At 38.4% G+C, this 26,226-nt stretch overlaps 1 protein-coding gene across 3 annotated transcripts in view; it reads right to left on the bottom strand.

Moving 5' to 3' along the window:
- The window catches only part of LOC129731907 (uncharacterized), a 76,994-nt gene extending 53,081 nt beyond the window's left edge, over nt 1-23,913 (bottom strand). Inside the window, exons 1-2 of one of the 3 annotated variants that reach the window (XM_055692276.1) lie at nt 23,686-23,913; nt 10,495-11,127 (exon numbers count right to left, since the gene is read on the bottom strand). In XM_055692276.1, the coding sequence (XP_055548251.1) occupies nt 10,495-10,918 (424 nt within the window). In that variant the 5' untranslated portion in view covers nt 10,919-11,127; nt 23,686-23,913. Of the gene's footprint in view, nt 1-10,494; nt 11,128-12,901; nt 13,618-23,685 lie in introns of those variants that run through there. The other 2 variants (XM_055692278.1, XM_055692275.1) reach the window with 2 other exon arrangements.
- Nucleotides 23,914-26,226: the final 2,313 nt, after the last annotated feature.

Raw genomic sequence — 26,226 nt, 5'->3', positions numbered from 1 at the left:
CGGAGTTTTGTCATTTTAAGAAACTTAAAGTGAATCTTAAAATTTAAAATGGCGTCTGGAGTTGATTTTCAGGCTCTGGACACCATCCCGGAAAATATTACCAATATGAGTGATATTTGGCCATTCTACAGTCGAATGCTAAACCTTCCAGTTGGTCTCAAGGTATGATGATGACCTTACAAGCAAGTCGCCGAAGGTTCGAGTCTCGACCCGAGAGAGACTGTTACTGTCAGTAGGATTGTAGTGCTAGCCTCACAATTGTTCTGTACATTAAACAGTTGGCGGCGAAGTTTGTGTATAATAAACAGAAGGTCAAGTTCCGAATCGGAATGCAGCACCCAGACTTTGCTTTTGCAATTGAATACACGCCCGAAACAATATCAATAAGATCAATTACGCTTTTCTGAAATCTAAAATCATATATCATCAAATTTCAAATTAAATTGATTTTTTGACTCTCGCAAACTAATTCAAAATTACTATATTTCCAAGAGCCTGTAATTCTCAATTCTTCGAATTTGACAGTTCTAAATACTGAAACCTCAAAATTCCAACGTCTCAAAATTCTTAAATCTAACCTAAAAAATATCTCCGAAATGTTTTGATATCTCAAAAGTTCATTTTTGTTCCAAGATCGCTAAGTTTATAATTGGTTGGAGGGTGATAATCAGAAAGCTTCAGAGTGCATTGGTCCTCCACGAGCATGGTGTGAGTTTCATGGCCGTAGAAGACTACTGGTCTGATCAGTGTTTTGTACATGGTCAACGTTGTGCGGCGGCGAATTTTATTCCAGCGGAGTCTGGAGTCGAAAGTCCGAAGTAAAGCGTCAACGATTTTTTCTGCTGGTGTCACTAGGATATGGCCGAATTTCGGGCTCAAAAATTGCTCAATGTGTCGGATACGGGTCGGGTTCGGGTTTGGTGAAAAAAAAATATTTTAGGGTCGGATACCCGAAACCCGACTATCTCAAATAAGCATAATAATAAGATAACGATGTCTTTTATCATGCAACTGTGAAAATGACTAACATTTCAATACTATGCGAAGCTCAAAGCTTTGGATCAGGATCTAATTGGTGTAAAAAATTGGTTTGAAAAAAATCTCTGGTTTTGTTCGGGTTCGGGTTTCATAATTTCGCCTTCGAATCGGGTTCAGGTTTCACAAAAATAAAATTTTCGGGCTCAGGTCGGGTTTAGATTTGACCGAAAAAATCAATTTCGGGTTTGGGTTTTCACCGAAAAAATCCGGTTCTAGCTTTCAAAAAAATCCTTCAATCTCCAAAAATATCCTCTGGCCCGGAAATCGTAATTTCTTCCCAAAATCCCAAAATATTCTATAATTGTGAACCTTTCAATTTTTTAAATCAAAAAAGACATAAATCCCAAAATCCTAATATGCTGATATTTTAATATGTATCACATAATATTCTAAAATCGTACAACAAATGGATTTATTTCCCGAAATTCTTGTAATCCTTAAATTATGAAACTCAATGTCACAAAATCCTGTCAACAACACATTCCAATATACACTAAAGTCGCTATTTACGCGAAGGATACATGCCGCGTGAAAAAACCGCGTAAATTCCGGAATTCACGTAAAAAAGGCCGCGTAAAAAGAAACCCGCGTAAAAAAACCGCGTTAAAAGCGACCTTAGTGTTTTATGCTATGGACTCTCAATTCAATAGTCTCATAAAAGATAAAATGTTAGGTACTTGAAACCTGAAAATCTTGAACCTCAAAATTTTATTTCCAATACAATGAAATCATAAAAACTGAAAACCCTTTGATTGAAAATCTACTTGAAGAGACTCCAAAGTTCCTGAATACTATAATTTTAAACAAATGCAAAGCCCAGCTACTATATTCCGATCCGGGACTTGACCTTCTGTTTATCTGATACAGACTCCCAATAATTTATAAATCTAATATAACTAACTTCTTCTTCTTTTGATATCTTAAAATCTCATTTCCTGAAAACATCACTGGCGTCCCGAACAGCCAAATATATCAGGATCATAACTTATCTTGATATTTTGTTAGGAACAGTTTTTGTGTCAACTTGGTCTCGTTAATAGTTAAAATATCAAAAATGCTTTAAAATTTATCCAAATGAGTTTCAACTTTTGCATCAAAATATATTTTTATGTCTTAACAGGCCTTTTTTCAGTTAAAGAAAAGTTATAATCCTAACTACTTGTTCAGTTAAAGAAATGTTATAATCCTGACATATTTGGCTGATCGGTAACTCATGAAGTTTTCATTTATTGAGTGTAGTAACGCGTAAGGCTAGTAATCAACACAATTAGCAATGCTGCTACTAAGTGTATATTAGGATGTAGAATAAAAATTTTGGTAGACTGAATTATATTGATTTAGAATCTAAAATGTGCAATAATTGATGGAAAAACAGGGAAATATTCTAATTTTTCTACCTGAAGAGATATCTCTGGGTATCGCTCAAAGCAGTTCAGTATCTTTCGTGTATGAAATAACTTAGAGTTATCGCCCCTATATTCATCTCACACCTATATTCATCTCATTACTCTTCAACTACATTTTAACGTCAAATATTCCCGAATTTTCAAAATAGATGATTTTGCCTCTTAAGTTAGTCGAATGGTCGAAAGATTTACTTAGAATATATGATAAAATTTAACTGTAAATTAAACAAACAAGAGTGATGAAATGAATATAGAAGCGATTACCCTATTTGATAGATTCTTCTACTTTTTGAAGTAGAATACTTCTCTCAGGAAGTTCAGCTACATTGGGATGTGAAATGAAAATCTAAAACCGAAAAAAGTGTCAAATCTGTCCAATTTCAAATGCTAATAAATCGGTTAGTATTCGATAGATTTCCTTCGTTCTTGCAGCAATGGATTGGAAAATCTTCTAAGATTCTTCCCAAAAGAAGATAATTGTAATTTTATTATTCACACTATTGTACTATTGAAAATTATCAAGCCTTGTCAAAACGAAAAATTCGACCTCTGATTGGTCGTTGTATGCTTGCTTCCCAAGCACGGTCGACAGAATCATATACCTTGCAATTGAAAACATGCTATTTGGCCTATATAAGAGCCTGTTTCAGTCGAAGCCGCTCATAATAGTTCTAGACAGCGACAACAGCAGTCGTCCTCCCTTAGCAGCAGCACTAGCAGTGTAGTGGATACCAGCGATGGCGGAAAGCGGCCGCAGCTGTGACGTAGCAATGGATAGCGCACTAGTTGCAGCGGATTCCAGCAACGATAGCAGCTGGGCCAGTTGATGCACGGACAGCAATGGCAGCGTATAGCGGCCACAACTGTGGCATGGCTATGGATAACGAACTAGTTGCAGCGGATCTAAGCATCGATAGCGGCTGATGCAGTGAGGCACTTTAGTGAAATGCAGTCTCTGTGCGATAGTGGGCACTAGTAACGTACTAAATTATCTTTTCCTTCAGTCATGAGCACGACATCCGAAAAAATTTCATCTCAAAATTTAAAAATTGTCAAGCCACAACCATGACAAGCAACTTACTATATTATTGAAAATGGTCAATCCTTGTTGAAGCGTAAAATTCGATTGATCTGATTAGTCAACGTTTATTCACTAGAAAAAATGACTGACACGCAAGCACCCGGTTATTTTTCTTGTAAAAGTATTCTACTTCAACCTTGCGGTCGTAGCTTTGCACACAACCCTCCTGTTATATTATGAATCCTTCTAACATTCAAGTGCATGATAACTAAAATCGATATGATTCTGTATTAATGATCACTCTGGTTTAGCAAAAATATAACAAGATTTGTTATTCTTAGCATGCTCAGATATATTTTTGTTGTAATCGTTTGATCAAGGTAGCATGTGAGATCTTCCGGAAACAAGTAATTTTCACGCGTATCTTCTTCAAAAGGGTGGCATCCGTGAGGATATTTATCAGTTTTCATGCCTTAATCGATTGAACGGATAGGTTTTGTTGTAAATTTAAAACAAACGTACTAACTCTCCTGATTTTGATGTTGTTATCAGACGATTTCCTGCTGCAGAGTCAAGACGTGTTTAAATTTGCTAAAACCATATATCGGTATTGACTGAATAAATACTGTAGTATTTGTTGTAATGAACCATCATTTTACTTAAAAATATAATAAATCAAAATTATTACAGCATAATTTCACTATATCCCGAAGGGTAACACCCGAATTTTCCGCCCCAGATGTCAGCCAGCCACACTACGACATTAGGAATCCCCAAATCTTAAAACTTTATCTCTAAAATCTTATTATGTCTTTTATTATTAAAACACTCTATTCTTCCCTAAATCTTTAAAATCAAAAAGTCTAGAAAACAAATTCTCAAATCAAAAAACACTTTAATTAAAAAATTATAGAATCCTACAATTCAAGTATACTAAGATCCTGAAGTATTGAATTTTCGAAACACTCCAGATTCTTAAATTCTAAATTTCTGACATTGTAGAAATCATGGAATGGTAAAAAAACACACCACGGTTATATAGACTGTTCCTAAAATTAGAAATACATCTTCTTTCTTTAATAAAACAAAAAATACAGGATTTTTCGGGTCATTTTATTCTGAAATATAGATAATAAGTGTTTTCTTTCCAGTTTCAATTCAAGTTGGGATTGTTTTTCGTAGGATACGCGAGTTTCGCAGTTTGGAGGATTCATCTCCTTTGGGACACATGTGACCTTATTTGTTTTATACCACCCTAGTGCATCCTTGCAGTAATGGCAGGAAGCAAGATCGGGCCAAAAGATTGGAGGATTGTTATGCTGCTTAACCATGGGTAGCAACCTTTTCGGCAAACACTCTTTCACGTAAATTTTACCATTCATTGTGTCATTCGTAATGAATGGACGAGATATTTTCCCACATTCGCAAATGGCCTGCCAAACCATTACCTTCTTGCCGAATTTTTCGGTGTAAATGGCTTCCACTGGTCCAGGGACATCCTTTCCCTTCGGTGATGTATAAAATTGCGGTCCTGGCAGAGTCTTTTAGTCCAGTTTTATGTAGGTTTCGTCATCCATGATAACACACCCCATATTTTTGGTCAGTAGTTTGTCATAAAGCTTCCGAGCTCTCGGTTTCACAGATTCAGCTTGTTTTGGATTTCGTTTTGGCTGCTTCTGCTTCCGACGGGTCTGCAGACCCATTCTTCCCTTGGCACGCATAACGTTACTCGCCGAGGGTTCAAGCTTTCTCGCCACATCTCGTACTGATACTGAAGGATGCCGCTTTTAGTATTTCTCAACCTTTTTGTCCATTGTGGGATCAACAGGCCCGGGTTTTCTACCACGTCTTGGGGCATCAGTAAATGTGCGTGCACTCTTCACAATACTTCCGCAATGCGGTTTGAACTGCTTCGGCACTTATACCTTCTTCTCTGGCTAATTTTCTTCTAGAAAGACCACTCACGGTGCCCCATTTGAGCACAATTCGCTTTCTTTGCTCGGGAGAAAGGCCACGCATTTTCAAAATTTCGCACTAAATGTTAGAAAAAATGACAGCATCTGTTTCTTTTGGATGTAAACAACAGGACGCAGCCAACGTTTGGTTGAAAACTGCACGTTATTTAAAATGACGATTGATCGTAAGTGTATTTATAATTATCGGAACGGTCTATATATCAATTACAGTTTTATACGGGCCCAAAAAGTCCAAAGTATTTAAAGTATATAACTGATATTTTCGATTTTTTTATTTAACAGAGTGTTGAAGTGGAGTTAATGAATTTGCGTTTGATGTTTGCAAGCTTTTTTACGTTTTTCCGGACTTCTGACTTATTCTTAATTTTAATTGCTAGCTCTCGATAAATCAAGGGATTTTATTTATTCCGAAAACTCTTAACAAAAGCATTGCTCTATCTTAAAGTACTTGAGAATATCTTCCCAAATTTTCATAAAGATTTAAGCAATAGAACGAGAGTTACAACGATTTGAAGCGCGCCTCGTTACGGCTGCAGGAACTCAATTTGAAACTATAAACACTATTCTCCGGAATAGGGTGTTTCAAAAACTGACATTTTCGTGATATAGATTGTGATTGATTTTTTTATGTTCGCTGTCTCGATATAGTCAATCCTTAAAACAATCATTTTTCAATTGTTTCTTTGGCAAAACAATTTTTTGACACGTTTTTCAGCACACCAATGATTGGGTTTTTCAAGAACTTAACGTTCCAATCTACAAAAAAAAAAGTTGAAGAAAACACGACCCCAAGGTTGACGTAGAATTACGACCCAAATAACACATGCAACATCTTTTACGAAAAAAATGAAAGGAAAAAGTTATAAATAAGTCATAAATAAGTTACAGGGAAAACATTGGGTTTTTTAATTCACTCGCATTGATGTTTTAAATCGGAATGATATTTTAAATCGAAATAACAAGTTGAAGTTGTAAATACATTACGAATTGCTGTGGAAAATGATTTATAACATGTTTATAACCAGTTTTTTTCTTGAGAATGCAAGAGAGACAACAGTGGTGAATATGTGTTTGACAGCAAAACGTATAGTGGAGACAAAATTGAAAAATGGCCGCAAAAGTTGTAGTTCAGTTTTAAATCAGTTGTAAATGTGATTTTATGGTGTGAACTATTTCTTCTTCATCAAATACAGTGTACATGACGGCGATTTTTTTTATAGATTGTAGTAGCTCTATATAGCCTTGCTTAATTGGTTTCACGATTCCATCTCCAAATTGTGGCAGAAATTACTCCTCGCTTGGTTTGCTAAAAGAGTAACAAAGTTCAAATAATTAGTACATAGTGCATGACATCTTAGTTCACTTTGATGTTTCAATGTACATTTTTTTCAATTATTTTGCAATATTTTTACCGAAATAAACTTTATAGATAGTGGTCATATAACGGACAAAATCTTTGGGCAATCGGTGTACCCATTCAACGAATGCTAATAATCAACATGGCTGCCTCATTAGCGCAAGCGGCGTGCTAAAATAATATTCAACACCATTTTTCTGTGCTAAAGGCACGTTTCATAATATAATCCTATCGAAAATATATACCTGAGGCTCATTCCTCTAGAGTTCATCTGTTACTTTTTTCTTTATTTCAAATTTGAAAAAAATATATGATATTTATTACTATCATATTGTGGTATTTTCGAAGCGCGTAAATTTTAACGAAGTACAAGGCAAATATTCACGACAAATCTGAAATCGCACGTAGATTTATTGTATTTAATCACTATACCAACACCCTATTCTATCAATGAATCATCTTGATAATTTCTCAAATGAAGAGCCATGATTATTTTCGTGGGTCATCTGTTTTGTATGTATAAGAAACATCAGCGAGTGAAATTTAAACTCATTTGTGCAATTTGTTTATGACCTATTAATAACAGGCCACCATTTGTTGATACTGGAAATGTAAGAGTGGTGGTTATAGTCGTTATAAAGTTGTTTTATATAAGTCGTGTGAACAATTCATTTGAAGTTGAATATATGTTTTATATTGGCTCCGCCCCTTGCGCTTTTTGAGTTGTTAACAAGTTGTATATAAGTTTATACGTTATTGTTATAGTGACGAGATTTGTTATATATCAATTACCTAAACTTATTAAAGACTAACCGTGTTACTTGGGGAGAGCCTGTCTTATGTAAATGTATTTCTTGCAATAGGTTATAGCAGAGGTACCAAGACCTTCTGCTCGGCGGAGCACTTTTTCATGTTTAAATATTTGGCAAAAATCCAAGTTGGCTAGCAAATTTTGACTCCTAGCTCAATCTCCTCAGCATGCTAACTAGAATACAATTAACCCCGGTGGAAAGCTTGGCCCTATGTAACTGAAGAAAGTTTCGGTAACGGTCTGATCTCACATATTGGGCGGCCTATAACTGCGTCTGATTCGGAGCCAACGGCTGAGCCATGCGATACGGTGTCTTGCCAGTTATACACACGACGGCGGCCCTGTTGCGAGTAAGGCAGTATGTCGAAAGTACCCTAACGTTAACAATCTAGAAGTAAATAGGCCGAAAAGTATCGAAAAAGGTGTATGGAAGAACAATGATTTGAAACTCGACACTTTAAATATCGGAGATTTACTCGAACTTTTAAGGGTATTCACCCTTATAGCCACAGAACTATGAATAATGCAGGTAAAAGTCGCAGGACGGTAAATCCTATCGCGGAATACCACGTGCCAGTAATGAGAATGGCCTGGGGTTGGTGAATTTAGCCGCAGCTAAAAGTCTAGCAATCTATTTAACATGAAGAGATATTCGGAAACACACGTGATAACACCCTAATGGCACCTGCTCTTAGACCTTAATCCGGTGAACGGACAGTATTACTCAGACGTCATCGATGTGCTGTCCTTCCGAGACCAAAACGTCGAAGGGAACCTACTAACCGATGAAACTGGTGGCCAGGTGTTAGAAACAATATATCAAGGTTGAAAGGTTAAGAAGAAATAATTGTCGACAAAAACGGGAGAGACATTGAGAAAGGTCAAGCTTGGAAGAAATCAAGAAAGCTTCTAAAAAATTGCAGAGCCACAAACCGACTAAAAAGGACTGCATCCTCGCCGAATTTTCCAAGACCTGGAGTGAGCAGCTGTTGCGTTACTGCAAACAAAAACATTCACAGAAGAATCATGATTTGAAAATGCAGGTGACCCGCACAATGTTTGGATTTGAAAAGTGTTCCGGTTGAAAAAAGAAGTTGAGAAAGGTTTATAATTTTATCAAAAAACGCCGCGGAGCACGATTTAATTTGGGAACCCCTGGGTTAGGGAATAAACTCGATTGGGGTAATCAATTCGATGGTCTGAAGCGGTAAATTTCAGTAATCTTTCATTTCTCTAATTTTTGATGATTCAAGTTTCAAGTGATATTCGGACATTTAAGGTTGTATTCCAGAAACTGGAAGTTACCACGATGATTTTTAGCCTGTTTGGCCTAGCACGATTACGAAAATACCAATATTGTGATGTATTTGGTTGTTTAAGGCTGGTTTCCGGAAACTGGAAACTGCCTGTCTCTGGACAGCATCTTGATTCCGGAAATACTTATTTTCCGCGTTTTGGTGGACGCGTAACTAATGTTTCAATCGATTTCTGTAAGCATGGAGGAAATTCGTTGTAAACTGACTGTGGGACGCTCACAATGTCCAGATTTTCAATTTACTCCCTCTGTCAGGGTTTTGAATACTGTGGAAAGAGACGGTATCTTCTTGAAAGAAAAAATATAAAATTGGACAAAGAATATTTCACTTAACTCAGATTGGTCTAAACATCCTGAAAATGACAGAAAATGTAACGATTCATAGTTACATCTGCCATTTGACGGATGAACCTCCGACGCGATGTACCACCACACGCGCTATTGTGCGACGGCTCGTGTTTTGACAATCAAAGCAGGCTAATTTCTTGGTGCTATTCGTGTTTCCGTAAGTAGCTTTTTGGCGATTCAAATTATGAAATCTAGCTCCTTCTGTTCCTAGCTACGTTTATGTTTGTCAAAAAAGACTATTGTGTATAAATGTGAAACTATAATATATTCATTTAAAATAATGTGTTAACAATACACTGCGGGTAATCTAGTTTCGATATTCGGATTAATCATTTTTCTACACCTCCTTCTTCTTTTATCGATACTAGATAAAACTATCATATTGCACACTATAGTGGTATTTTAATTTTTAAAATTCTAAAACAAAAACCAAAAACAAACAGCAAAAAACAGGAGAATAAGTTGTATCCCTAAAAACTATTCCCGTGCGTACGGTTATGAGTCTCACAATACCCACAAAATTAACAGCTACAAAAATTGTCTCTAAGGAAATCTCCTAGTCTCTAAGAATTATAGAATATACGTTTTTGTGAATAAATTAAAATAATTAGGATAAATATTCACAAAACTCTAATACAAGTACACTCCCAAAAGCAGTCATATACGGGTTAGCTCTCCAGAGAGTCGGGAGCACTGCACAGAAATTGGTCGCAGTTTTGCGCGTGTTTCGACGAATCGCGCCCGGCTTAACTCGTGTGTAGTGGGAAAGTCACACACAGCTTACCGCGGTAATGTGACTTGAGTTTGGGCCTCACATACCGGGCACGGGGAGAACCCGAACCCGATTGAGTAAGAGCGAAAACGATATAAAGTGGAAAAGAATTCAGAATTTGTCGATTGAATGAACTGTGTGTACTGCATGCATGGTGATGTTTATGTTTAATGCCGCGCCGTGACGGAGGAGGGACACAGAGACGCACAGTACTTTATGCTGGATATGGTTTATTGTTCGTGTCTTCCGCTGGCCTCGTCAGCGAAAGGAATGATGAATGAAAAATTCTTTTAGGTCTTAATTTGAATGATTGAAGCAACTCATCTCCACATTTTTAAATTTGTCTTTTAAAAGTCAGTCTAAGCTAATTTCAACACCAATTTCACCGATCGATACAAATGCAAACTCGCTGTGATCAATTAAATATAGCTAAAGAATTTTGTTACTCACCATGTAGCAGCTCTAACACTGTAGCCATGTTCTCATCCTTCTCGCTATCGGCCAAAAATTTGCTAAACTCGCCAAATTTCACCTCATCAACGTCGGTTGGTTTAGTTTTAATAGAATTGTTGTTGTTGTTGAATGTGTCATTGTTGTTGTTATTCAGGCCACTGCCACTGTCACCGAAGCTGCCACCTCCTGCTTGTCGATCAAGCACCCCCGATCCGAAACCGTCAGCAGCTCCCACCTCGGCTCTATCCCCACCTCGTATGCGCATGTCCAACCCACTCTTGATGCTACTGAGCAGTTCACCAAAGCTTCCGTTATGGCTCTCGATGTCACTTTCCAACTTTATCCTTTTGAACGGTCCCATCGGTTCTGTTTCACCAAGGCTGGAACCGTACTCCTCGTCCACACTGTTATCCAGTGACATTTTATGATATTTAAGTGCAAAATATTTGTACCAGTTTGAAGAGAGAGAGGGCTTCTTCTCGGCAACCGGGTGTGTGTGGGCTTTGTGGTCCGTTTGCTGATAGGATTTCAGCCGGCGGAGGACGAACACCACACCTCGGACTCCCGCGAAACTGGATCACAAATTCAAAACGAATAATTTCGATGAAATATTTCCACTCATACTCGAACCTGAAATGGTAAAAAATTAAATAATTCATTTTTTACTTGATGCACAGTAGTTTAGGGGAGTAAAATTGGAAAGCATCAACACCAGAAAATCGAATAATTTAATGTTAAAGCATCGGATTTTATGTATATTAAAAGTCTTCCGCATTCAAAAAATATTCTTAAGTTTAAAAATAATGCAGTTGAAAGAATAACCACTATTTCGAATGTGAACTGTGTTTGAAAACTCTTGACAGTTAAAACTGTTAAGGTTCAACACTAGTTTTTACTGGTTTTATCTTTTTTAACCCAATCACAAGCGTAGACATTTTTAGAAAAAAGTATAGCCTCAAATCCAGTTATTTGAGGACATTTATATCAAGGAAAAGTTTCTGTGCATTGCAAAAAATATCAAACTCGAAGAATACCAAAATGGTTATAAGAACAGTAACTTTTTAATTGAAATGTTGTGGCAAGAACGGCCAGATTTAGGAAACAAAAATTCTAAAGAAACTTGTAAAAATAGGATTTTCCTACAATTTCATAAATCAGGAAAAATGTGATCGCTCCCTTCGAAAAGTTACTCATGATAAAAAATAATCCTAATTTCATTCTATTCAAGACGGTCAAAAGTTTTTATCAGATTTCTTAATACAGTTGAAATTCCGGTAGAAAAGTCAGCTCATAGATCTCCAAGTTTTCATGAATATTTCATTTTTGAAGAGTGATATTGTATTGGAAAAAAGAGCATTTACAGTGGTTTTGGAATCGGTAATATGTTAAGCTACCTCAGAATTAACATGATGAAAATGTCCTATTTCGAAGATTCACGCTGCTTTTGATAGTTTTTGGGAATCCTCGTTTATCATAACATGTCACATAGAAATCATACATTGGATTTCTCATAGGTGCTCCTTTTGTTTCTTTATAAAATTTAAAAATAAATTGCTTCCATACAAAGTCAACTTAACCTAAAGTGAATACGAACCTAACTTTTCAAGTTTTAAGTTTTCAATCCAATAATGTCCTAGATATAAGACTAATTTTGAAATAATAATATCGTCAGTATCAACACTGTTACGAGACCCCAAAATTTAAAAAAAAACTGTCTAAGTTTTAAGAAACCAAGAGAGGAACTAGTTTAGTATTGCTTGGTATAATTTAGTATGTTTTGGCTACGCTCTTTTCAGTCTAAAAATTTCAAATCCTTTCCTGGATAAAACATCAAGTCATGATCGAAACAGTTTAAGTATTTTTTCTTACAATGGATTAGCATGCAAAATATTTCTTAGCAAAATATAAATAAGTTTTACTCAACTGAAAAGATACGAAACATGACATGACAGTTTTCGAAACGAATGCAACTCTGTGCTTTCTACTTGTATTGGAGAGTGTAAATTTTCACAGATAACTTAAAATCTCTTCATTGTTGTTTTTTCATTCTTACTTAGAAAAAAAGAATCAATCGCAGAGAGCATAACGGGGCTGAGCCCCTGAGAACTCATTTTGCAAGAATCAATTATTGTTTATGTTAAAAGTATACATTCTTGGTTTATATTTTTATTTTTCTTTAATATGATTCGCAACGATATTTCTCGCAAAATATTTTTTTGACTAGTTAGCCATAAACGGAAAAAATTTTTTTTTTGGTGTTAACTTTACTTTATTGCACTTAAAAAATAATTTTAACTTTGATACACTTGAAAATATAAAACATAAAAGATAAGATTAAATCATTTTCCATTAATCGTAATTATGCTGACAAACATGACAGCATATCGAATTTTCCTCTACTAACCTAATTAAAAATCCAGCTCATATCGGCTGCTCGCATTTCAACATTCTCGCCACTGCAAACCGCTGCTGCACTTGTACCGAAGCGTCAGTTGCACACCGCAGGCCCGGTTCTCGGTCCTGCCAGTAACAATATCTCGCCCTGTCACTTCACTTGAAATTTCAATTTTCAACCTCCAGCATTATCGGTGCACTTTTTTTCACTCCCTGGTTCTTGAAATATCCAATTTTTCAAACAATAAATAATATCACATTTTATTTGACTCGCCCTGTCCGCCACGGGAGGCAAGGCGCGCACGAGGAGCTGCACAATCACTTCACACGCTTCCTGAGAACGTTTGTTTTTTTTTTGTCTCTGTTCACCGCCGATTGCAGTTTGTTTGTTTGCCTCTGCTCTTCTCCATCACCGATATATCACACAATGCATGTCCACTACCCGGTTCCCGGCCTCTTTCCGAGTGAAAAAAGAACAACTCAACAGGTTGCAGTGGCGGTGAAAACCTCAATCAATTCGTCGCCGGAAAGTTCGCTTTGACCGTCTGCGCACCGACGTTCGATTGGCGATCCTCGATAAATCTTCTTAAGTATGCGCGCGCGCAAAATCGATCATACGCTTCCGACGGACAAATTCTGTCTGCCAGGCTGCGCGCGCCCAAAGTGCCGGTGATATTTACTGATGGCTGTCCGATTGTCTACTGACACGGACTTGTTATGTTTTCATTATTCATGCGATCGTGAACGTGGATATTTCGAGCGTATAAATCTCGCCGCGGAGCGGCACCAACGCTATCGATAGTACCGACTGACGACGACGACGTCGACGGTGGCGTCGTCGTGGTCAACGTCATTGGCTCTGGTACGGTCGTAATTCTCTCGCGCATTAGATTCGAACTCTATTTCTCGCTCTTCTTTTGCTCCTATATCGGCACGATCCTTTCAATCAATCGTCTAACGCCGCCAGATTGAGAGGATGAAGCATAAACAAGTTATGTGTAAGTACGCATCGCGCGCTGGAAATATGCGCGGATTATGATTTATGAGAGCGCGGAAAGGGGAGCGAAAAAGTGCGTTGCGTATCGTGAGCATCCCGAGAGCCACAAGTGGGAGGTGTGAGCGGTGCTTTTTGTGCTATCAGCATTAATTTATGTGAATTGGGTGTAACGCTGGAGGAGCGGATAATAACGAGAGCAATAAGCGAGTTCAGAGTACCACCATAGTGTGTACTAGAAAAGTTCTGAAGGTGTGGGTAGATACGAGTTGATATCGAAGAGTGGTAATTCCGGTAATTTTATTGAATTAAAAACAGTCACTCTGCAATAATAGATCAATTTTACGAAAATACGTCTATTCTCAAAAAAATTTAACAGTTTTCATTACTTAATTTTAAGATATTTAGAAAAATTATGCTATATCAAGGCAACCTTTTCCTCATATCGAGGTATGACTGTAATTGCATTTTTCATAACACTGCGATCAACGATTTAAGTGATTTTCATTGGCCATTTGCCATACGCTAATGTTATTAAAAATAAGTGAAAAATAATAATATTGAGCGATGCGTTGAGAGAATTTACACATAGTTGTAATAATTTTGTGGATGATACGCCCAATACAGTCAGGTTTTGTTACGAGGATTTTCGAACTAACGTGTTTTTTACGCTTCTTCTTTCTTTTCCTGGTGAAACATCCCTCAGGAATTTCACCTGCGTCACAATGTTACGCAAACGTCCTCGGTCCATAGCATCTTGTCTCCAGTTTCTCGAGAGTCCCACACTTCCTAGATATTGCTCCACTTGGTCTAACCACCTGGCTCGTTGCGCACCTCTACGTCTTGTACCGGCCGGATTCGAGACGAACACCATTTTTGCGGGATTGTTGTCCGGCATTCCTACAACATGTCCCGCTCATTGTAACCTTCCAGCTTTCGCGATTTTCTGGAAACTGGGTTCGCCGTAGAGTTGCGCCAGCTCGTGGATCATCCTTTGCCTCCATACGCCATCCTCACATACTCCGCCGAAGATAGTCCTAAGCACACGTCGTTCGAAAACGGCCAGTGCTTGCACGTTAACCTCGAGCATTGTCATGTCTCGTGCCCGTAGAGGACTACTGGTCTTACAAGCGTCTTGTACATGGTGCACTTGGTACGGGGGCGAAGTTTACCAGATCTCAAAGTCTTGTGGAGTCTGTAGTAGGCACGACTTCCAGCTTCAATACGTCAGCGAATTTCTCTGCTGCAGTTGTTGTCTGACGTTACCAAAGATCCGAGGTATACGAATGAAGATCTGGTCCGTTGTCGATTGCCCACTCACAAAACCGGCTTGAAAACTTCCAACATACCTCCCTGCTAGCGGCGAGAGACGGCGAAAGACGATCTGGGAGAGCACTTTGTAGGCTGCGTTGAGAAACGTGATCGCTCGATAGTTCTCACATTCCAACTTGTCGCCCTTCTTGTATATTGGGCATATTACTCCCTCCTTCCACTCCTCCGGTAGCTGTTCTGTATCCCAGATCCTGACTATCAGCTGGTGCAGTCAGGAAGCCAACCTATCCGAGCCCAGTTTAATAAGCTCTGCCATCTTTTCCAGCTGACTTTTTGTTCTTGACCTGCTTGATGGCATCCTTAACTTCACCTATCGTAGGGGTCGAAATGGCTCCCTCATCCGCTGTGCTGACGAAGTCGTTCCTCCTGCCGTCTTGGTCCTCTGCCTCTGTGCCATACAGATGTGCATTGTAGTGCTGCTTCTACCTGTTGATCACCTCACCTTCATCCGTCAAGATTCTTCCATCCTCATCCTGACACATTTCGGCTAGCGGCACAAAGCCGGCGCGGGATGCGTTCAATTTCTTGTAGAACTTACGTGTTTCTTGAGAACGATACAGGTGCTCCATTTCCCCACACTCCATCTCTTTCAGGCGGCTCTTTTTGTCCCGGAACAGATGGGTCTGCTGTCAGATTTTATCGCATCACGTTTTGACAAGCCCCTTGCTGCAGCATCAATGCCCGCGCTGCATTCTTCTCGTCTAGAATTGTCTGACACTCCTCGTCGAACCAGCTGCTACGTCGATTCCTCTCGACGAATCCTATGACACCTTCCGCCTCGCTATTAATGGCTGCTTTTACATTACTCCAGCAGTTCTCTAGAGGGGCTTCGATGAGTTCACCCTCTTCCGGCAGTGCTGACTCAAGACTTGGTACGTAATTCAGTAACAACAAGTAGCGGTAGTTTTTGACAATCGAAAGTCTTTGGCGCATTTCGACCATCAGAAGATAGTGGTCAGAGTCGACGTTTGCACCACGGTAGGTTCGGACGTCGATAATATCCGAGAAGTGCCTTACATCAATCAAAACGTGATCGATTTGTGATTCGGTCTGTTGTGGTGATCTCCAGGTGTACCGATATGGGAGGGTATGCTGAAAGTAGGTACTACGTATGGCCATGTTCTTGGAGCAAATTAGTCCAAGGCCGTTTTCGTTCGTTAGCCGGTAAGCGCTGAACTTCCCAATAACCGGTCTAAATTCCTCCTCCTGGTCTACCTGAGCGTTAAGATCTCCGATAACGATTTTGGCGTCATGTTTTGGGCAGCTATCGTATGCACGCTCCAGCTGCGCGTAAAAGTCGTCCTTATCGTCGTCGTTTTTTTTTTTTTTGTTGCGGAATTAGACTACTGCGTCCATTATTTAGAACTATTGTAGTATATCCCCCTTACTATACGTGCTATATTGTCGTCGTTACTTCCTAGGGGAGGGCTGTGCACGTTAATTATGCTCACTTTGAAGAAACGGCCTTTAATCCTTAACTTGCACATCCTGTTGTCGATTGGCCGCCACCCAATCACGCGCTTCTGCATTTCATCCATAACAATAAAAGCTGTGCCCAGCTCGTGTGTGTTGCCGCAGCTTTGGTAGATGGTTTTACCATCTTTGTACGTATGTATCGATAGTCCCCCCCTGCGGAGAAATACGCGCAACAGCTCGAGGCAGTACTAGCCACAGCATAGAGGATTGACGCATCGCCTTTTGAGGACGACAGTATGTAGGTTTTGCACAGCTATCAGGGAAACCGCAACGGTGACACTAAAAGTGAAGGCACCGACCGACAGAAAACAACTGGTATGCCGGAGAATGCGAAAGAGAACAAATCCAAGTACAAACGGAACGTACGAAACGACATGACCACGATTCTTAGGCAAAAGAAACGTCAGCAAAAGGATCGTGAATATAAAAAGCTAGAGCAGCCGTCCCGTGCCAGCGATACGCGGAGATTCTATGAGAAGATTAGCCAGTCTCGTAGAGCCTATGTGCCAATATGTTATTATTCGTAATAGCCTTAAGATGATTGGTGAATCGTTCGATTGCAGACTGCCACTGTTTTGCAAAACCAGCTGAAGCTGTTCACGGACTGGTGCTCTCGTAACAAACTTAACGTGAGCGTATTAAAATGCTCCGACATCTCAAGGCCTCAATGATACCTACTGCTTGAAGTCCTTGTATTATGCGCTGGTGAAACCAATTCTCGAGACCGCTTATATTGTCTAGAATTCTGTTGATACGTGCTGGATCTATAGAATTGAAGGCGTTCAGCAAAGATTTATTCGGTTGGCTCTACGTCAATTTTTTCGGCGCAATTCTCTAGAGCTTCCTGAATACGAAAACAGATGCAAACTTCTGAACATGGACACACTTGAAAAGAGGCGTAAAATTTAACAGGCGTTGTTCGTCGGAGAGTTGAGCAACTCAGAAGATGACTCCTCTCGACTGCTTATGCTGAGTTTTCGTGTGGCTCAACGTCCTCTCCGGTACCGATCACTGCTGCAGGAAGGATCCCACCATACTGCCTATGCATATGATGCGGCTATACCTCCGATGATCCGGACTTTCATGCTTTTGGAGGATCACTTCGACTTCAGTGAAACTTCTAACTAGTCGTTTAAGAAATAAGATTTCACGTTCGACAATTTTGTAACTTCCATTTATTCATTAAGACACTACTCATGTCAGATAAAATACAGAAAAATAAAAATACAAATGCAAGAAATTTTATTATTAAGGGGTTATATACACTACCCGTCATAAGTTTGGAATCGCTTTACTGAGTATTGCAACACCCAGTTTGAATATTGCAACACCCCGAAAAGTTTAGCATCACTTGATATGGGCAATTAATGTAACTCTATCTCTTGATTTTGGGAACCTAGAGAGTTGTGGTCTTCAGCAAAGTTGCTCAGGTGGTCAAGGGCTTGTGATTGGAGGAGCTTATAGTTAGGAATTCAGCCACAACGCAGCGCTAGTGTGCATGAAATTTTGAGTGTTTTGAACGCTATTCAGCTCAATAATCGCACCATTTAGAGAGTTGCGACTTTCAGCAAAGTTACTCAAGAGGTCAAAGGCTTGTAATTGGCGGCCAGTATAGTGCGGAATTCAACCGCAACGCAGCGCTAGTGTGCATGTAATTTCGAGCGCTTCGAACTTAGTTTAGCTCAATAATCACATCTTTTACACTTATGTGTACACATGATGAAGTGAAACCAATTTGAATGTTGGCAATTTGATCACCACACACAATACGTAAGCTTGTTTGTGTTTATTCTAAAAAAGTGCTTTTATTGACACAACATAAAGCATGCGACTGTGTTGGCATGTTGACAGTTTGACCACCAACATTAACAACCCGTTCTACAATGGGGAAAATTGACATTATCGAAGCTAATTGATTACCTCGGCTGCAAACAGTTGCAGTAGACATGCCTTTAATCCGATGATGAAGGATTTGAACACCACAGAGGGCTATTCGTATTACTTTCCGCTGCAAACCGAAGACCAAACACGCAACGCCGTTGGCTTATATGCAAGCCGAGTGGTTGTGACTGCAGTACATGGCGCGTTCGAGGAGGCGCGTGTACGCCCCATCCAACGAGCAGACACCCGAAATGTATACACGAAGTCAAAAACATCCGCCCTGGTGGTTGCCGAAGTTATCGAAGTCGTATTTCAATTAGGACACTGGGTGTTTTTGATTTGTGTTGACACTGAATAGTAATGAAAATAGCCTCAATGGAATAGTTCGGAACACACATGCGGCGTTATACGTTATACGGCGTTGAATACGAAGAACCACATGTACCCTAGCGCCGCATAGTGGGGTAATTCAGTACTAAATTGTCTACCATGTAGAAGCATTTAGCATCCTGAACAAGTTTGCTGAAAACCGCAACTTTCTAGCAGGTCGGAATCGTGAGATTAGTTAAGTTCAAAATACGAAAAATTGTGTGCCCACTAGTGCCACATAGCGGTAGAATTTCACACTGAATTGGCCACCATATAGTAGCCTTTGACCTTCGGCACAAGTTTGCAGAAAACCGCAACTTTCGAGGTTGTCAAAAACACGAGATATCCGCCTATTCCAGGTGATGCTAAACTTTTCGGGAGGTGTTGCAATATTCAAACTGGGTGTTGCAATACTCAGTAAAGCGATTCCAAACTTATGACGGGTAGTGTACCTTTTTAGTTTTCAAAAAATCGAAATTTTTTTATTGCATTAACTTAAAGTACAACACATTGAAAACATTTTTACAAAATTTCACAGAACTTTGCCCTTTTTTTCTCGAACAAAAAGGTATATAACCCCTTAAGACCACCAATGTGTCAGATAACTTTAATAATAAACAATAAACAATAAAGCCAGCGAGGTACTCGACAGTTGAAGGGAGTACTTCGATGGACACCTAAATGGCGTTACAGCAGGTAGAACCGGAACAGAAAGTGCCCTGCGAGCCCAGCAACTGACGATCGAGTTCCACCCCTGATGCTCATGAAGTTTGTTGTAAGTTCGGAAGGCTTAAGAACAACAATAGACGAAACCGCTGTAAAGACGGAGCGAGCTTTTTAAACATGGTAGAGAGGCGCTGGTTAGCTCGCTGCGCTGGGTCATTTAAAGACTTTGAGAGGAAAAAAAACGGCCATTATAGTGTGGATGGAGATGGTCTACGTCATTTACAAAAAGGGCGACAAGCTGGAGTGCCACAACTACCAAGGCATCTCGTAGCATGCATATGACATGAATCGAGAAGTCCAACCAAACCCGCAAAGTTCAAATTGGATTTATTCGAAATATAAAAATATCCAACCTCCAATCAATCAATCGCAATCAATAGTTTTAGTTTGTGTTTGCTATTTAAATAGATACAAACATTTGAAAAGGGCGTATTTTGAAAGGGAAAAACCTAATAACTTTTCTTGTGAATGAGATAGCGCTTTCCAGTATTCAGAGAAAATATGCACCACAAAAACACCCAAAAGTTGTTTGAAGACCAAGTTTTGATAGAGTCAAAAATAAAAAAGTTATATCGAGAAAAACAGATTTTTCAGCGAAACCCTAACTTTCTATATTAAATTCATCATACCGCAAAAAGTATGCAAGATAGAGACTAGCTTTCTTCAGCAAAGTTGTTTAAAATAAATGGATCTACAACTCCTCTGAACTAAAAAGAACCGTTTCTTTATAAGCAAAAAAGTTAGTTTTGCCACCCTAATTTTTATTTTCTAAAAAGAAGCGCCTTTTCAAACACAAAATATCTTTCAGATATACTATAAACCTAACAATAGCTGTTTTTGCACAAAAAAATAAATACCGCTAAATCGACAATCCGGACCACTGTGCATTGATCATAGATAAAATTCATCGTATTAAGTGAATAACTGGCGATTCAATTAAGTTCCAACCATGAAGTAGAAATGAAATAAAAAATCCTTCCAACAAGAGTTACACGAAAAATGACTTGAAGTTGGGTTGAATTTTTTTCACGATTCAAGAAACCTTTACTAAATCGAAAACATATCAGTTTTACTTCTCCTGAACACTCTACAACTCTGCTTTGTGAAGAATCCACACATTTAATTTGAAGTGACAGACTGAAATCCATTTGCTGTAGCTTGCTCGTTTCAGTATGAATAAAGGAGAAATTCAAGAAAAAATTCGCTCAGTAGAGAAAACATAGCAAACAACAACATTAAACGAAGCAAGAATTTGCCAAAATTTTTGTTAGGCAAATGAGAGCAAATTCAATTATTTTATCAAATAATTGAAGCAAAACGTTTGATGTTACACGAGCAAACAAATATTGACCGTCATTTCAAGCAAATATTTGCTTCGTAAAATGCCCGCTTTAGGGCTAGTATACAATTCGATGACGTCAGCTTTGCGTTTTGATCGAGTATTTAGCTTTATTGTACTAAACTGTAGTGAATCATGGAAAATTTTCTGAGGAATACGAGGATTCCGGGATCTTAGGAATCAATGTTTCTAATTCCGGGAAAAGGTATTTCCCGGGAAATCGTTCCCGGAATTGCAAACCCTAACACGGGGGCACGATATTTACAACGTCGGTTTTGCTTCTAAGCTTTGCGGATGACTACTCAAGTCTCTGTAGACGTGATGAGCGTGAAAACCAGAGGTTTCCAAGCTACAATGTTTTGAATAAAACCAGAGTGTGACTTTGCACTCGCATCCAAGTGAGTTTTAAAACTTGCTTGCACATCTATTCTCGGTTGCACATAAACCCTACTAACAGTGCAGTACACTTAAGTTAGATTTGAGTTTTAATCCTGCATAAAAATTGAATTGCAATGAAATTCTCTACGTGTCTGCTACAACAGTTTTTGCATTGTCCTTTGAAAGCATAAATTAATGAAGACTAGTATAGCTTCAGGACCCAATTTAAGTCCCGTAGCAGTTGCAATTGCATGCAGTACCAACTTTTATGAAAGGTAGCGAAACAAGCGAAAGCAAAGTTTGATTGATATTTGCTCTAGCCAGCTTCTTCAGCTATTCTGAAGGCAAATCCTGGTCTGGAAATGTTAGAATAGACAACTAATATTCGAGTTTATGAAACTTCCTTCTGATATATCCGATTTGTGTATGTGTACATTTTACTTAAAAATAGACTTTTTAATTTAATTTTGAACATATTTTAATCAATTTTGGAATCTGAATGCAATTATTGAGGGGATACTGTTTGTGATTTTACATTCCTTTCAAGTCAAACACCTAAAATCAAAAGGTTTTCTTTGACTGATATGAAACAAAAAAGATAAATCCATACCAATAAAAAATTCAATTTCTCTTTTCATGCTGGATGTAAGCATTAGGGTGGAGAAAAGTGATCGATTTTCCAGAACCAAGTTTTTTTGGTTCCTTTTGGGGCCCCAAACAACCTCAAACTTACCGGAAGTCGATTTTTTTTGTCTCCGCTTGGCGCATTGCATTTCAATTTTGTATGAAAATTTATATGGAAAAACCTTTTTTTGCATTTACCTTTCTAGAGAGCTCAATAGTGATCTAATAATGCACTACATTATGTAAAAGTATAGTATTTTAGATGCCCAACAACTTTGCAGAAGGCCCTGAAGAGCTAGGATGTCCCTAAGAAGAGCTATAGCTGTTCAAAGTGGAGTATGTCGATTTAAATGCAGAAAATCTTGTTTTCTGCCAACATTACCAATGTACCGGCGCCAGTAGGATTCCCATCAGAAATAACCTGTCGTAACGAGTTCATACACTCATCTGGGTCAAACAAACAAGGTAAGGTCAATATTCTAGTCATTGGTAGAATCTACAACGTGTTTCAGAGGTTACTTCTGATGGAAATCTGACTAACGCCGGTACACTGGCAGTGTTGGCAGAAAAAATGATTTGTAACATAAATTTCGACATACTTAACTTTGAACAGCTCCAGTATTTTTTTTGGGACACCCTAGCTCTTTGATGTCTTCATCCAAGTTGTTAGGCATCAAAAAACCTAGCATATGAAGTTATTCAACCTATGGTTTGAGCCACTTTGAGCTCTTGAGAATGGAAAATGCAAAAACGGAGACTAAACCAATCGATTTCCCATAAATTAGAAATCCATATAGGGCTCCAAATAGAACAAAAACAACTTGGTTCTGGCTTTCTGATATCAAGTTTCGTTTTTTCCATATAACGATTCCCCACCCTAGTAAGCATATATATTCCAAAATTTTTTTTTTTAATCTTCAAACATTTTCATACAGATAAATTTATTCTTGAGCTTCAAAGTAGAAGTAGTTTTTATATAGACTTTTTAAGCTTTAATTAAATATTGTGAAAGTTAGCCAAATCAAATTTATAATCCTAAACCAAGTGCCGACAGCAAAGGAGACAGTAAACGAATTTATATGTGTACTTCTGTTTTAATTTCACCTTACACATTTTGTGTATTTCGTCTCAATGCACAAAAACCTGCATGAGCTGCCTGTAGATAATTCCTTGCCAAATATGTAATTTCCAGATTTCGGATCATTTCTCGCCCTTTTTGTGCGGTTCTGATTTCTTCTATAAATTTTCAAACATGAAAATGTAATAATATTCAAAAAATATCATTGAAGATCTAAATATGATAATACTATACTCTTATCTATTCCTCTTACAAACTAAAGAAAAAAAACTAGTTGCCATCGAAAATTTTTTTCTCAAATTTATTCGTTGCAAAATGACTTCTGTTCTCTCCAATCGCATTATCTTAGCACTTTATAGTGGTTCTGCAGAGAGATCGAAGAAGATTTTGATACCGATTCTTTTCAATTATGTAAGAGAGGAAATCCTTGAGATGAAGAATAAAGTAGTCACATACTCCATTTTTTTCATAAATTCACTAATTATAAAACTACTACAAGAGCAGCGGCAATCCATACATCAACGTTCTTATCTGGTTGTATTTTATGGTATAGCTGTAACCCTGAATTTTGAAGTAACAGTTTTTAAAATGACTTACCATGTGTAATTTTTTTCTACTTTCGGAAAACTTGGAAAAACAACAACATGTAACAAACAACATGTATCACTTTATTCTGGGATAAAAACCAGAAAATCTTCACCGCACTCTTACATAAATTATGACTCCAAAATTTAGTTTTATGCTGAATAACACAGTATTTCCACACTTGTACTTCACTACCATCAACGTTAAAATCCACCCACCGGAACAATTACTACTGGCCCAAATAAAACTCGCTCTCAAAGCACTATCAGCAAAGCTGGACAGTAATCCGTCCGCGTGTGTCCCCGTATATTCGAATGATGACAGCCCAACTCAAACTGATCACCGCGCGCATCCCACAAAACGCATCGACCGCAGCGCAAACGGCAAACCGGCTGGCGCGCATGCAAATTCGAAATAAAAGTTCATATCGAAAATCTCCCTGCAGCCAAATCCGAATCCCGAAGCATAATTTCTACCCCTTTTGATTCATTTCCCATCTGCACACCAGTTAACGAATATATGCAAATTAAAAAGATATTTTTTGGCTGGAAATAAAGGAAATTTTTTCCTAGCAAAAAGCGTTTCTCGTACAGTTATTTAAATTTTTCCACCCTTTTTCCCACTCTCGATTTCGTACCATGCATACGTGCCCAGCCCAGCAGATCTCCCTTCTTGTCAGCTCTTACAGCATGTTGTACAATTATTTTATTTGATCCTTTTCCTCTCGGTGCCATCCGTCGTGCCGTCCTCGTCCGCATCGTCGCCGTCGTTGGTTTTCTGCGGGCCGATGCAGCTGTGAATTACGGTTACAATGAAAATATATGAACAATCAGCCGAAAAAAAATAACGCAAGTGCCGAAGAAAATTGAGCCGCAAAGCATAAGCAGCAATCAGCTCTACTTCTCAGCTCATAAGCGGAGAAGAAAGGGGCAGTCATAAAATGATGCTGATTGTGCACAATTCGAGGAGAGAGAGATAGAGAGCAACAATCTTATCGACAAATGTGTGTGGCTGCGTACGATCGGGCTGCTGGATGAACGGAGGGACGGCACGGAAAAGATTCGTTGTAATATTTTTATGTTTTTATGCTGAGTGAGCTCGCTGATTCCGAAACGATGTGTGCGAGCCGATTCGTACGATGTTAATTTGTCTCAAGATTGAGAGACAGAGAGAGAGTAAGCGAGAAAGAGGGTTGCGTTGCGATCGAGATTCCTTTAAATTGAATTTAACTCTTTTCTTCCTGTTTTTCGGGCGCTGCGCTGCTGCTGCTTGAAGGTACGATTGTTGTTTGGTCAGGAGAAAAAAAAAACAACGCACTACTCATAAATGATTGGGAATAAAATTGACGATTTTTGACTCCGTGGTGGATGTTTTGTTTGTGTGGTTCGGCGGCCGATTTGGGTTTAATGCGCCAGCAAATGATGTTGAAGAGTTGTCGAAAATTGTGTTTGAAATAATATTTGAAGATCGAGTCGTCGTATGCGACAAAAACGAGAGGGTTTAACTTTGAGGAATATAGCATAAGTGCTTACTTATGCATGGAACTGTGTTTCTCCACATCGCTTTGAGTTGTTTTAGGGTTCAACATCGGTATTATATATAATTCGCATAGTACCTTAAAATTTGTCTCGTAAATAAACTCATCGGTTGTCGAACAAAAGCCGCAGAAATTATAGAATTACGTTATTTTAGAAAATTTCGCAACATGAACTTAACGAAAACTTGTAGTTAAGAAAACTTGGTACTAGAGGAATTTCTCGAAATCGATCTCTAATGTTCGAAATGTAGAAAAAAAAAATGTAACCTAAGTTACTATTTTCGTATGTTTGGACGATTTTGTAAAACTTATTTAATATGTTTGTTTTAATTCAGCTAGGGGGCCATCCACATACCACGTGGACAGATTTTTAACGATTTTGACCCCCCGCCTCCCCCTCCGTGGACATGTGCCCATATTAATTCTAAAAATTTTGTATGGACCGTGGACATTACACATACCCCCCCTCCCCCCAAAGCTGGCCCCTAGTGAATATCTCAATTGTCAAACAATCACAATATATTTTACAATGCTGAGAAAGAGGCTTAGCTGAATGGATAAACATTTTGAATTGCCTTGCCAATCACAGAACAACTCATAGACTAAACACTAGTGTCAAGAAAAGGTGTTCCCCTAAACTCTATTATGTCGTATTCAGCAATTTTTTTCCTCTAAATTTTTCTACAATTTTTCTAAGGAAAGCAATCTTTTACCTATATTGAAAATCAGAAAAATATTTTCTTCTTGAGGTGGTTTGATATAAAAAACCTAAATTAATCCACCTAGCGGTCAGACCCAGCCTTTCTCATTCAAACTTATATCAAATTGTTATGAAGTTTGTTATTTGTAAGCTTGAGAGATGACACGTTCGTATGACACTATTTATGTCCAAATAAGTCGTGTAATCTTTGAGATAATAGAATTTCGTTGTTTTATTAACAATTTAATGCATAACGGTTGCTTAGTTCGATTATAACCAAATGAAATGGGAACGTATAGGGCAGCCAAACTTTGAA

Source organism: Wyeomyia smithii, chromosome 3 (genome assembly GCF_029784165.1).
Source record: "Wyeomyia smithii strain HCP4-BCI-WySm-NY-G18 chromosome 3, ASM2978416v1, whole genome shotgun sequence".
In the NCBI taxonomy this organism is placed as follows: domain Eukaryota; kingdom Metazoa; phylum Arthropoda; class Insecta; order Diptera; family Culicidae; genus Wyeomyia; species Wyeomyia smithii.
This window is presented reverse-complemented; position numbering and strand designations above follow the sequence as displayed.